At 60.5% G+C, this 12,836-nt stretch overlaps 1 protein-coding gene across 1 annotated transcript; it reads left to right on the forward strand.

The window, feature by feature from the left end:
- The first annotated feature begins 5,663 nt into the window (after window positions 1–5,663).
- On the forward strand, window positions 5,664–7,463 carry LOC129087653 (cathelicidin-4-like). Its single transcript, XM_054594598.1, has 4 exons — window positions 5,664–5,873; window positions 6,478–6,585; window positions 6,726–6,797; window positions 7,401–7,463. The coding sequence occupies exons 1-4, from the start codon at window positions 5,673–5,675 to the stop codon at window positions 7,461–7,463; spliced, it is 444 nt and encodes a 147-aa protein (XP_054450573.1). The 5' UTR covers window positions 5,664–5,672.
- Window positions 7,464–12,836: the final 5,373 nt, after the last annotated feature.

Genomic DNA, 12,836 nt, shown 5'->3' on the forward strand with positions numbered 1-12,836 from the left:
CATGTGGTGACCCAGGCACAGCCCGGGAGGGCAGCCTCGGACAGTGTTAATGCCGCCTCCCAGAAGCTCTAGTCCTCAATCTTTTTTCTGCATTTTTAAACATCAATTGATTGACTGATTGATAAATAAATGGACAGGACACAGATAGAGAAGCAGAGGCACAGCCATGTGACAGAGATGCATCGATTTATTGAATGTTAGGTTCTCGCCTGTGCCACGACCAGGACCAGACCAGCAGCCCTGCATGTGCCCTGGCCGGCATCAAACCGGCAAGCCTTCCGCTTGCGGGTGATGCCCGACCAACCCAGCCACCCAGCCAGGCCGGGACCACCCTTGGTCTCAGGGTTACCCCTCAGGAAGTGCGAGGAATGACCTCGAATGGTCTGCCACCCAGAGGCATCAGCAAGACACAGCAAAGCAAGTAGCGGAAACCCTTTTCCGAAGTGTGAAGTCAAGGGGGCTGCAGAGATGTGCCGGGTGGCTCATCCTTGCTGCCCCGCACCCGGCCCCGCGACGAGGTACCACTGCAGAGTGTGTGCGGCTGCCCTCACGTGCACGCCTGGGAGTTCATGCTCCGTGCTGGGCAGCTGAGGGAGAGTTCCCAGCAGGTGGAGGGGATGGGGCCTGAGTTAGGCCAGAGGCAGAGGACAGGGAGTGGAAGCCTCGGGGGAAATAAGGAGCCACAGTAGTTCTGGAGCAGGGGAGGGTTTCACTCCAAAGGGCCAGGCATTCCTGTGAGGTTTCTTCGGGCCCTCTCTCTGGAGGTCAGAGGTCCTGGATGAGGTCTTCACCTTCATCCTCGTGTTCTTCTACTTCTCCATTAAATTGAACAAATTTGCTATGCATGTTATCTTAAGAGGTTTTGTGTAAGATCTACTGTCATTTCTTGGTGGCAAAAACCCAGATATGGAGTTTCTGGGTTGCATGATCAGAGCTCCCCCTTTTGAAAATGATTCCTGCGTGTTCTCACCTTATCACCCTCCGGCGTGGGGGGAGGGCGTTGAGGGCGAGGAGAGCGTGAGCTGCGGGCGGGGGAGCCTGCGGTGCCCTGGGCCTCAGCCTCCCATCTGTCTTCAAGGATCCCAGTGTCTTGGGCAAGTTGCTTTGCCTCCTCTGGGTCTGTCTTGGTTTTAGTCCATGTGAAGAGGAAACAGCCTCAGGGGTGTCCCTGCCTGTCCCAGAGGGTGTTCTTTGGGTGCACGGCGGTGGCGAGGGCCGCCTCTGGCCGCTACTCGCGGCCTGCGCTCTGCGGGCTGGGGCCGCGGTCACGCGGTGCCCGTGAGACAGAATGTGGCCCCGACGGAGAGGGCTCCCTTGGAGCGCCCCATCTCTCCCCAGCCCCCGGGGCCTGGCCGCAGCCAGTGTCGGCCAACCCTCGGAGGTTCTTCTTGGCCTGGAGCTGGTGGCCGAGGGCTGCTGTGGTCTGGGGGTCTGAGGCCATCCGTTCCCCATAAACACCTCAGAGGGTGCCGGTACACGGAGGAGGGAAAATTAGCAAGGACACCGTAGCAAAACGGTCTCCACCGCAGTCCAACGTGTATGTAGCTCCTTATGTTACAATTAATGAAAGTTAAGGAAACACTTCTTGGGTTAGACTAGCCAAGTTTCAAGCTGCCTACACCCCTGAGTGTTTAAACATTACCATATTGGGGAGCACAGATACAGGGCAGTCCTTTGGCAGAGAAAGTACTACAAGGCAGATGATAGAGACCTCAAACCCCCCCATTTGGAAAGGTGTGTACCATTAGACTGTCCCTGTGGGATGAGGCAGCCCCCAAGGTCAGGCGGCTGGCAGAGAAGGATGCGGGCAGCTCCGGCGGGCAGAGGTCTCCCCGAGCGAGCTGCCTGCACTGGAGCCCGCGGGCGGCTGTGGGGTGGACCCTGAGTCACACAGCCCAAGTAGGTGAGGGCTCTGGAGGGAAGGAGAAGGGGGGCTCCACCCGTGGCTGTGAGCCGGCTGAGGAGGGAGGGGCTGCAACGCAGGGCAGGGTGGGGAAGCGCAGCTGGCTGCACCAGGCGCGAGGAGAAATAGAGGGCGGCTGGGAACGGTGGCCCCCCAGCTCGGGGAGGAGGTCGCGAGACACCCCCTTGCGCCAGTCTCTGCAGGGCCTTCTGCTCCCATAGGTTGGGCCGTTCTGTGCTGTTTCCTGGGTGAGAGGTGGGTGAGGGGACGGTGCCCGGGGATCTGCGCCACTATCCAGGGCCTGGCGACCGCGGCCCCCGCATTTCTGCCCACCCCAGACCTGGCTCCTCTTCCCTCTCCCCTTTCCCTCTGTCTCTGCCTCTCTGCCTGCGTCTCTGCCTGTCTGTCGTTCTCTCCTCCAAACAAAATCCCTGGAGGCTCGAGGGGGACACTTTGACAGCGTGCCCGTCCCCTCTCCCTTGGGGCTTCGTCCACCTGCGGCACCTCGAGCTGGGCTGACACGCATGTGCCGCTGAGAGTGGTGCCCAGGACTTGGGTTTTCAAAGGAGTCGCCGCCAGTGAGAGGCTGCCCGATGATGCCAACGCCTGTTTGCCTGACCCAGCGTCAAAGGACCCGACCAGCCCTTGGGAGCTGCTTCAGGCCCTGTTACAATAGCAGGTGCTTGATGGAGAATCTATAGTGTCCCCTCCAACCAGGAGGGAACGGGCCCTAATTTGTGGGCCTGACCCAGAGGGAAGCAGGGCCGGGCAGCGCATGCCCTCGTCTAAAAACCAACATGGGAACCTACTTCTCTCCCAGTTTGGCCTCTTTGGGACCCTGAAGCCAGAAAAAAGGCGAGGGATCCCGGAAAGATCTTAGGGGTCCCATGTCCTGATCTGACTGCCCTCAAAACCACTGTCAGGGGCCCCGATGTGCAAGGCCGGCTTGATCAAGAGCCCACTGGGGCAACATCGGGCCTAAGAAACAGGGTTGCGCACACGCCCATTGCTCCTTCCTTCTCCCGAGGCCGAGTGCGCAAGCAGCGGCAGTTTTCAAATCACCTTCCAAGGGGCCCTGGCAGGCGCCCAAGGGCCGCACAGGCCACCAGAGGCCCACAGCTACCTCAGGCCTCATGGCCACATGGCCATTCTAGCTCAGGAGAGCTGGGCGAGAACATTTCTCCAGGCCTCTGGACCCCTCTGTCACAGGGGCCCGTTCTCTGTCCCGTGGTGCTCCCTGCTCCTCCCAGCACCAGCCACCCAGCCGCGTGTCCCCACAAGAGCACCGACCAGGGCGTCATGGGGGCCCAAATCACAGGACACCTCCTGAAGGCAGTGGGAGCGGAGAGGAGGAGCATGCTGGTCTGGTGTCATGGCAGGGACTTGGCACAGCCGGAAGGGCGGGTCAAGCAGAGCGGGCAATGACCAGAAGGCGACGAGGGCCCCCGTGGTGGGCGCATGTTGCTACGGGGGGAGGGCACACAGAGCCACCGGACACCAGGCCCTGAGGCCAGCCTGCAGGGCGTGGGCTCCTGAAGGCTGGGCGTCAAATGGCCACATCAGCGGGTTCCAGGGCCCCTGGACAATGGCGTGGCCAGCGGACTGTGGTCTGAGAAGAGCCTGGAACCTGGAGGACATGGCGTTGAGGCCGTGGCAGCATTAGGAGGAGGGAAGGCGGTGGCAGGAGCCACGGCAGCGGCGGTGCCGGAGGCCCGAGGGGACCTCTGTGCAGCGAGCTAGAGATCCTCGCTTTGGTTTAGACCCCACTCACTCAGGGGGATCCAACGGGCCGGTTCAATATCCTTCTGGTGTTGCCGCCGGCGGGCACCCCGCCCGCCCTCTGGAGCCTATACCGCACTCCGTACCAGTTAGATTGCGCTGAAGCCTACTCTTCTGTCTCTGAGGTTACGAGCCTCCTCTCTCGCTGCTGCTCAGTTGTTGGTTCCAGGTGATTTCTCCACCACGTACTGGTAATCCCAGGTCGGTCCTGGGCGGAGGTCAGTGTGACTTCCACTCACTCCACTGCCCTCTTGTCTTTTCTACCTATTTACTATTTATTTTTAGAGAGAGGGGAAGGGCGGGAGAAAGAGTGACAAAAGTATGAATGTGTGGTTGTCTCTGCCACGCTACCCACAGGGGATCCCGCCCACCGCCCAGGCGTGTGCCCTGACCAGGAATCCAAGCAGCGACCCTTTGGTTTGCAGGACACACTCAATGCCCTGAGCCACGCCAGGCAGGACGAACCCCAGAAGCCTTGAACTCAGAGAACGGACCAGATGCCATCCGTCCCGGTTAACGGAAGGCCTGAGGTAGCGTGTCAGCAGAGAGACGTGACCCATGGGAAGAGAAGAGGACCGGCAAGGCGCTCTGCAGGCCCCCCAGGCTAAGGGAAGGGGCGTGGGAGGAGACCCAGAAGGAGCTACAGGGGAGGCAGGAGGGAAACCAGGAGAGCGGCCTCAGGGGAAGACCGGGCTGCCGAAGGTTTGGGAGGACAGGGGCCCCCTTCGCCTGGGGAGATAACGACCAGGCTTGAGAGCGGCCCCGGGCCGGCGAGGGCTGGCCAGCTGGCAGTGCCCTCCCTGTGGCAGCAAAGGAACAGGTGAGTGTCGTTGGAGAGGGCCCTTGCTCAGCCTGAGCAGGAGAGAGGTCGGGGCAACAGGCCACATCTAGCGGTGGCTGGACATGTTTACAGACCAGAAAGTACTAGAGAAGATTCCGGGAGAGGGCACAGTGGTCCCGAACACCTGAAGTGACCAAAGGCTGGGGCTAGAGCGGGTAAAGTGTACTTGGCATCCTCCACGGAACTGGCTGTGCAGGTATGTCTGCAGACCCAGCGGTGACTGTTCTTCCCTCGACCAGCCTGACCTGAGGGCCCTCTGGGTGGGTTGTGGGGCCTGGAACGAGAACTCAGCGGTGATCACGTTGCCACAGGTGGGAACAGGTAACCAGGTTCGAGGTGACTGCAGACAAACATTGAACTGAACATACAGAGTCTATAGCAGAAAGTGAAAGAAAGCAGATAAATGAAGCCACGCAGAACATGGGAGCACCAACTCTGAGCAGAGCAGAGCAGGGCAGAGCAGAGCCTCACAGCAGCCAGGACTGAGGGGGGAGAGGGCTTCGATTCCTTTAGGGTGGGTCTCCCATGATTCCTTCCCTGGCTCGGGAACGAGGTCCCACAATGCCAATTTATTTTAAGGCTCTTTGAATGAAGCAGGGGTCAGGCAGCATCTTCTGCACAGGCACATTCTTGATTCCCTAGGATTCAACGCTTTTCCAAAAGCAGAAACCACCAGTCGTAGAACAGGGTCTCCGCCCTTTATCCTTGTTCTTTATCTTATCCCTGGGGCACCTCTGGAGTTGGCTCCTTCCTGACTATCTGCTGCCTCAACGTGGCAGGACCCCGATTCCTGGGCCGGCCACAGTGGGGAGAGGGACGCAGGACGGACGCCTGGCTCCTTCCTCTCTCCTGGACCTCTCACCTCTCTGGAGCAACCCCGGGGAAACTCCCTGAGGGGCCCCAGAGTGACCAGGATGCTGTCAAGGAGATGGAGAAACCATTTCTTCACGGCGCACACGGGGCCAGCCAAGCCCCCCAGTCCAGCGAGCCCCGTGAGGCAACAGCGGGGCTGAGGCAAGCTCCCGCCCAGCCCAGCGCGCGCAGGAGGCCGGTGCCGGGGCGGGGCAGGAAGGCCCAAGGTCGGGCCCTTGCAACACTGTCGGGCATAAAGGAGGGTCCCACAGGCTGGGGGACGCACATTCAGGGACCATGGAAGCACAGAGGAACCGCGGCTCCTGCGGGCGCTGGTCACTGATGCTCCTGCTGCTGGGCCTGGCGACGCCGCCAGCCACTGCCCAGGCCCTCAGCTACAACGAGGCCGTGCTCCGTGCCGTGGAGGCCTTCAACCAGCGGTCCTCGGAGGCTAGTCTCTACCGCCTCCTGCAGCTGGACTCGCAGCCGCCCAGTGCAGTGAGTGGGGCAGGGGACTCGGGAGGGAGGCTCTGGGCCAGCCAGGGGCCACGCTGCCACCCTGTGTGCTCATGAAACACCTGGGCCTGGATGGCATTCCTCCCTTTCCGTGGGACCCCACCTCTTCCGGGAGACCTTCCCCAGCTGTGTTCCCTCCCCGATCACAGCCTCCTGCCTTAGAGCCTATGGTGTGCGAGGTGGTACCCCCTCCACACCCGCATGGTGGCCTCAGGGCCTTCTGGGAGTCCCGGGAACAGGAGTGGGGCCACTGGGTCTGGGACGTGACTTCCCTGCTTCCAGCTGTCTCTGCTCCTGCTCGTCTCTCACACGGGCAAGGGCTTTGCTGAGCCCGGAGATTTCCGTGACACTGTCTTTCCTGCAGGAGGCCCCCTGATGTCCCTCGGGTCCCAGAGCTTGTCCGAGGTCCGCCCTGTGCCCTGTATGTGGGCGGGGGCAGGGATGGGCCCTGACCTCCTCCGTCTGTGCCCCTCACCCCACCCGGTGCAGGGAAGTAGCCAGGGCCTGTGAAATGGGGTCTCGGGGAGACAGGACGAAGAAGCCTGGCAGGTACCCAGCCCGGTCTCCCCACTGTCTCTTCCGTCAGGACGAGGACCCAAACAGCCCGAAGCCTGTGAGCTTCACGGTGAAGGAGACTGTGTGCCCCAGGACGACGCAGCTGCCGCCCGAGCAGTGTGCCTTCCAGGAGAACGGGGTGAGGCTGGGGCCCGGGGCCGACGGGGCCTCCCCTGACGCTGATCCATAGGCGTCCACGGAACCGTTCCCGTCACCGGGGTGAGGCTGGACGGTTTAAGCCCAGAGATCCCAGTTTGACCTCAGGCCTCGTCTTTCCAGCTGGTGAAACAGTGTTCGGGGACCGTCACCCTGGACCAGGCCAATGGCCCCTTTGACATCAACTGTGTGAACGTAAGTGGCCCCTTCCCCCACTGTCGGGGCCCGCGGGCGGGGGTGCATGGAGCTTCCTGTGGACCCGTTCACCGTTGCCCCATCCAGGGCAGAGAGAGCCCCTCGTGGCCTGGGCTCCTCCCTCAGCCCGAGCCCCAGGTCCCCAGGACTGGCTCTGCAAGGCCCCGGAGCAGCGGTTGTCCAAGGGCCGTCCTCTCCCGGGAAGGTGGTGGCAACGCCGGTTGTCAGGCCCGTTGAGACCCGCTGCCTCCCAGTCTGGGGTGGGGCCCAGCACTTTGTATTTCGGCAGCCGTCCCGTAGAGCCTGACCCCTGCGGACGTCGGAGAGCCAGGGGCTCCAAGTGATGGGGTTGCAGGCCATGCTGTGGCCTGCGGTTGCTGGGACGGGCTGTGTGACCTTGAGAAGCAACTAGCCAGCAGAGTCCTAAGATTCCTCATCGGATTATGGGTGTGGGGACTCAACTGCACGTTCTGAGCTTCCTAGTCAGAGGGTGGAATGTAGCTTCAGGCCTCTGGGGTGGCCCGGGAAAGGGAGGTCTAGTTGGGAAGGGGTCTTGACGTGGGTCCAGCCCTCAGAAGCAGCTTCTTTCTTCCTGGTGCACAGGTGCGGAATGTCAGAATAGACTGGAGGAGGATATTTCGCCCCTGGTGGTGGAGAAGGGGATGAACGATCGAAGATACTATTTTTTAACTTGAGCCCAGGGACGAGTTTTACCAGTTGGATTTGCCTTGGCTCCAGCTTCTGCTCTATGAAAAATAAAGTCTTGTGAAAGCAATGCCACCAGGCTTCAGTGTCACATGTCTCTCCTTCCCTCACTTACAGCCTCGGGGCCCCAGCCATCCTTGTCTGCGTGCGCACACTGTGCTCATGTGCAGCAATACTGAGGCCTGGGTGGGGCCGCTGTTCCCTGCAGGACGGCATGGGGGAGGCAGGAGGGACAGGGCGCCCAGGGCAGCGTCTCCACTCTCAGGGTCGCCCCCTCCCCCGGGGACCTCATCTGCACCGCCCTGCCTCCTTCCCTGCCCTGTCCCCTCCCTCCCCGCTTCCTCTCTGAGTCCGAAGTAGGGCCTTAAGGGGATCTACTCCGTGTGCTCGGAGCCACAGATGCTCCGGGGCTGTCCCTGCTCAAGAGGTGGTGACCGTGGAGGGAGGGGCCGGGCGTTCTGTTAAACACCCACAGAGAAGCACTTCACGCTCATGGTTGGCCGGGTTCTGACGTCAGCAAGTTCCAGTGCCCATTAAACTCCAAAGTCCCCTTGAAAATGTCCCCTCTGCTAATCCCTCCACACCGCGGGGTAGCCATCAAGGGCGCCCGCTGCGATCAGCTCTTCACCTGGGTGGTGAGGGACCAGGCGCTGGAGATAAAGGTCTGCCTTTCCCCAGTGGGTGAGCTTCTCAGACTTGCACGTGCCGTTTCTGGGGAAGGAACTGCCGTCTATTGCTCAAGGATGGAGGTGAGGCTCAGTTAAGGCCTCTGGTCGAGTTGCAGTAGAGTGAGTTTTCCCCCAGGAACACACTTCCATGGAGTCAAGTGGAGACTGTGGCTGAGCCCAAAGGCCTGGCTCCGTGACCTGCTTTGCTCCACGGCGAGCATGTCGTCTCCCAGGCACAGCCCGGGAGGGCAGCCTCGGACAGTGTTAATGCCGCCTCCCAGAAGCTCTGGACTCATTCCTTTTTCTTCTTTTTTAACATCGACTGATTGACTGATTGATAAATAAATGGACAGGACACAGATAGAGAAGCAGAGGCACAGCCATGTGACAGAGATGCATCGATTTATTGAATGTTAGGTTCTCGCCTGTGCCACGACCGGGACCAAACCAACAGCCCTGCATGTGCCCTGGCCGGCATCAAACCGGCAAGCCTTCCACTTGCGGGTGAAGCCCACCAACCCAGACACCCAGCCAGGCCGGGACCACCCTCGGTGTCAGGGTTACCCCTCAAGAAGTGGGAGGAATGACCTCAATGGGCCTGCGACCCAGAGCCACCAGCAAAACACGGCAAAGGGAGTAGCGGAAACCCTTTTCCGAAGTGTGAAGTCAAGGGGGCTGCAGAGATGTGCCGGGTGGCTCATCCTTGCTGCCCCGCACCCTGGCCCCGCGACGAGGTACCACTGCAGAGTGTGTGCGGCTGCCCTCACGTGCACGCCTGGGAGTTCATGCTCCGTGCTGGGCAGCTGAGGGAGAGTTCCCAGCACGTGGAGGGCATGGGGCCTGAGTTAGGCCAGAGGCAGAGGACAGGGAGTGGAAGGCTGGGGGGAAATAGGGAGCCACAGTCAGTTCGGGAGCAGGGGAGGCTTTCACTCCAAAAGGACAAGCATTCTTGTGAGGTTTTCTGGGGTGCTCTCTGGAGGTCAGAGGTCTTGGATTAGAGCTGGGCCCTCCTTACAACCTGCAACAGAGTGCTGTGCCCTCCACAGAACATAGTGGGGCGCAGGGAAACAATGTGGTGGGGCCGAGTAGCCTTTCTCTGTGTCTGGGCCTCCAGGAGGAAACATTGTTCCTAGGGTTCCTTCCCATCCTGGTTGAGCTACAGCCTGTGGCGCCAACTAGCTGGTAGGTGTTTGACAAATGCCCACATAAGGCAAGATGCTGAGAGTGTGTGCGTGTGTGCATGTGTGTGTGTGTGTTTCTGGAGGGAGAGGGGGATGGGGGGATGGGAACTTGGTTGCCAGGACTGAACCCTTCTCAGCCGTGAACAAACCCTGCCCTAGAGGAAGCCGGGGGTGCAACCACGCCCTCCCTTTCGGCCAAAAATCCAGACCCCTGGGCATGTCCTGACCTGTGGGACGCCTGTGTGTTCTGTGAAGGAGGGAAACTCTGAATAGTGCCCACCTCTGCAGTGAAGCCCACACTGACTTCACAGACAAGGAACAGAAGTGAGAGCCTTGTCCCTGGCCCAGGGCAGTGCCTCCTCAGCAAGGCCTGCGCCTCCCTCGCTGGGACAATCAGCGCGGCCTCAGAGGTTGGGGGAGAGCAGCCGCCCCTGGGCTCCTCTTTTTCCCCACCTTCAGAGCCTTCTGCATGAGCAGCTCCTCTGAGATCAGGCTCCGCTGTCCTGTTGTTAGGGAGGGAGACCAACGCTCCTTCCTGGGAAAATATGCCCGCCCATTTAACCCGCTTACTCCTCACTCCGCTGCTTTGAAAACAGAGGTATACATTTTCTACCATGAAGTCCACTCAAGGCATCATTTCGTGAGTTCTGGGACATGTCTGCAATCGTGTAACGTCCACCACAGTCACGATGTAGAACGTTCTCACTACGCAAACCTCCCCTCTCGCCCCTTGGCGGTGAGTCCCCTCTTGCTCACCCGGGCCCCTGGCGGCCACTGGTCGACCTCCTCTCACTGGAGCTTTGCCTTTTCTGGGGATTTCCCTTGGACAGGAGCAGACAATCATGACCTTTGGCCTCTGGCTTCTTTCCCTCACCCTCATGTTTGTGAGGTGCTTCTGAGTGTGTGTGCTGGCAGTTCCTTCCTTTTTCCTGCCCAGGAGCATTGCAGAACGCATGTGGGTGGCCCAGTGTGAGGAGCCTGGCAGGGGACACCGGGGTGTCCCTGGTTTTTGGCTATTTTCTTCTTCCCCTCCTTCTGCTCCTCCTGGACGTCCTCTTCCTTCTCCTCCTCCTCGTGGTCTTCACCTTCATCCTCGTGTTCTTCTACTTCTTGATTAATTTGTATAAATTTGCTATGCACATTATCGTAAGACGTTTTGTGTAGGGACCTGCGTTCATTTCTTGGTGGCAAACACCCAGATATGGAGTTTCTGGGTTACATGGTCAGGGCTCATCCTTTCGAAAATGATTCCTGCGTGTTCTCACCTTACCACCCTCGGGCGTGGGGGGAGGGCGTCGGGGGGGATGAGAGGGTGAGCTGTTGGCGGGGGAGCCTGCGGTGCCCCGGGTCTCGGCCTCCCATCTATCTTCAAGGATCCCGGCGTCTTGGGCACGTTGCTTCGCCTCCCCTAGGTTGGCCTCGTCTTACTCATGTGTGCAAAGGAAAGAGCTTCCCACTCTCCCTGCCTGTCCCAGATGAAGTTCTGGGGACATTCGGCCGAGGGTGAGGGCAGCCTCAGGCCTCTACGCGGGGCCCGGGAGACAGGACGTGGCCTCAGGGAGAGGCCCCCTTGGAGCGCGCCGTTCTCCACAGCCCCCGAGGGCGCGCCCGAAGCCTGTGTCTCCCGGACCTCAGAGGCCCCCTTTGGCCTTGAATGAGGGGCCCAGCTGATGCGGTGCGGGTGCCGGGGCCATCCATTTGCCATAAACCCCTCAGAGAGTGACACTGCGAAAGAGGAGAGAGTTTTTTCAAGGAAGCCAAGGAAAAAGGGTCTCTACCGCAGTTCATGCCTGTGGCCACTCGTGTTTGAGTTAATAAAATTAAAAAATCAGTTCCTCCGTAGGCCTAGCCTTCTTTCCAGTTGTCAACAACCGTGAGTGTTGAATAGTTACCCGATACAGAGCGGTCCCTTCACTGCAGAAAGCTCTATCGCACAGCTGAGAGAGACCCCAAACGCCGCCTTTTGGAAGGCTCAGCACCATGACACCGTCCCTGGTGGGCATGGGAGAAGGATGCGGGCAGCGCCAGCAGCCAGAGGTGTCCCCGAGCGAGCTGTCTGTGGGGTGGACCCTGAGACACGCAGTCCTACCACCTGAGGGTCTGGAGGTAGAAGGTGGGCTCTGCCCCTGGCTGTGGGGGGCCCCTGGAAGGAGGGGCTGCATCACGGGGCACGGTGGGGAAGCGCAGCTGGGTGCACCCGGCGGAAGGAGAAATAGAGGGCGATTGGGAAAGGTAGCGCCCCAGCTCGGAGAAGAGGTGGTGACACCCCTGCGCCAGCCTCTGAAGGACCCTCTACTCCCATCTGTCAGGCCGCTCTGTGCTGTTTCCTGGGTGAGGAGTGGGCGAGAGGAAGGTGCCCAGAGATCTGCGCGACCATCCAGGTCTTCACTACCACAGCCTCCGGGGTCCTGCCCACCCCCGACTTGGCTCCTCTTCCCTCTCCCCTTTCCCTCTGTCTCTGCCTCTCTGCCTGCGTCTCTGCCTGTCTGTCCTTCTCTCCTCCAAACAAAATCCCTGGAGGCCCGAGGGGGACACTCTGACGGGTGGCCCGTGCCCTCTCCCTCGGGGCTTCGTCCGCCTGCGGCACCTCAAGCTGGGCTGACACGTATATGCCACTGAGAGTGCCGCCCAGGACAGGGGTTTTCAAAGGAGTCGCCTCCAGTGAGAGGCTGCCCGATGATGCCAACGCCTGTTTGCCTGACCCAGCGTCAAAGGACCTGACCAGCCCTTGGGAGCTGCTTCAGGCCCTGTTACAATAGCAGGTGCTTGATGGACAATCTATAGTGTCCCCTCCAACGAGGAGGGAAGGGGCCCTGGTTTGCTGGGCCTGACCCAGAGGGAAGCAGGACCGGGCCGGTCACATGCCCTCATCAAAGACGCACATGGGAACCTACTTCTCTCCCAGTTTAGATCGATGGGACCACAAAGTCAGAAAAAGGTGAGGGATTCTGGAAAGATCTTACGTGTCCCATGCACTAGTCTGACCGTCTTCGAAATTGCAATCGGGGGCCCCGATGTGCAAGGCTGGCTTGATCAAGAGCCCACTGGGCAACATCTGGCCTAAGAAACAGGGTTGCGCACACGCCCATTGCTCCTTCCTTCTCCCGAGGCAAGTGCGCAAGCAGTGGCGGCATGCGGGCTGCTGCCTTCCAAGGGGCCCTGGCCGGTGCCCAAATGTCCGACAGGCCACCAGCGGCCGACAGCTACCTCAGGCCTCATGGCCGCATGGCCATCCATTGCTCAGGCGAGCTGGGCAAGAACATTCCCCCAGACCTCTGGACCCCTCTGTCACATGGGCCCGTTCTCTGTCCCGTGGCGCTCCCGCCTCCTCCCAGCACCAGCCACCCAGCCTCCTGCCTCCACAAGATCGCCGACCAGGGCGTCATGGGGGCCCAAATCACAGGACACCTCCTGAAGACAGAGGGAGCAGAGAGGAGGAGGATGCCGGTCTGGTGTCAAGGCACGGACAGTGGCAGAGCTGGAAG

The sequence above is a fragment of the Pteronotus mesoamericanus genome, unplaced genomic scaffold (genome assembly GCF_021234165.1).
Source record: "Pteronotus mesoamericanus isolate MK-2021 breed Mesoamerican mustached bat unplaced genomic scaffold, CSHL_Meso_final scaffold_533, whole genome shotgun sequence".
Classification (NCBI taxonomy): Eukaryota; Metazoa; Chordata; class Mammalia; order Chiroptera; family Mormoopidae; genus Pteronotus; species Pteronotus mesoamericanus.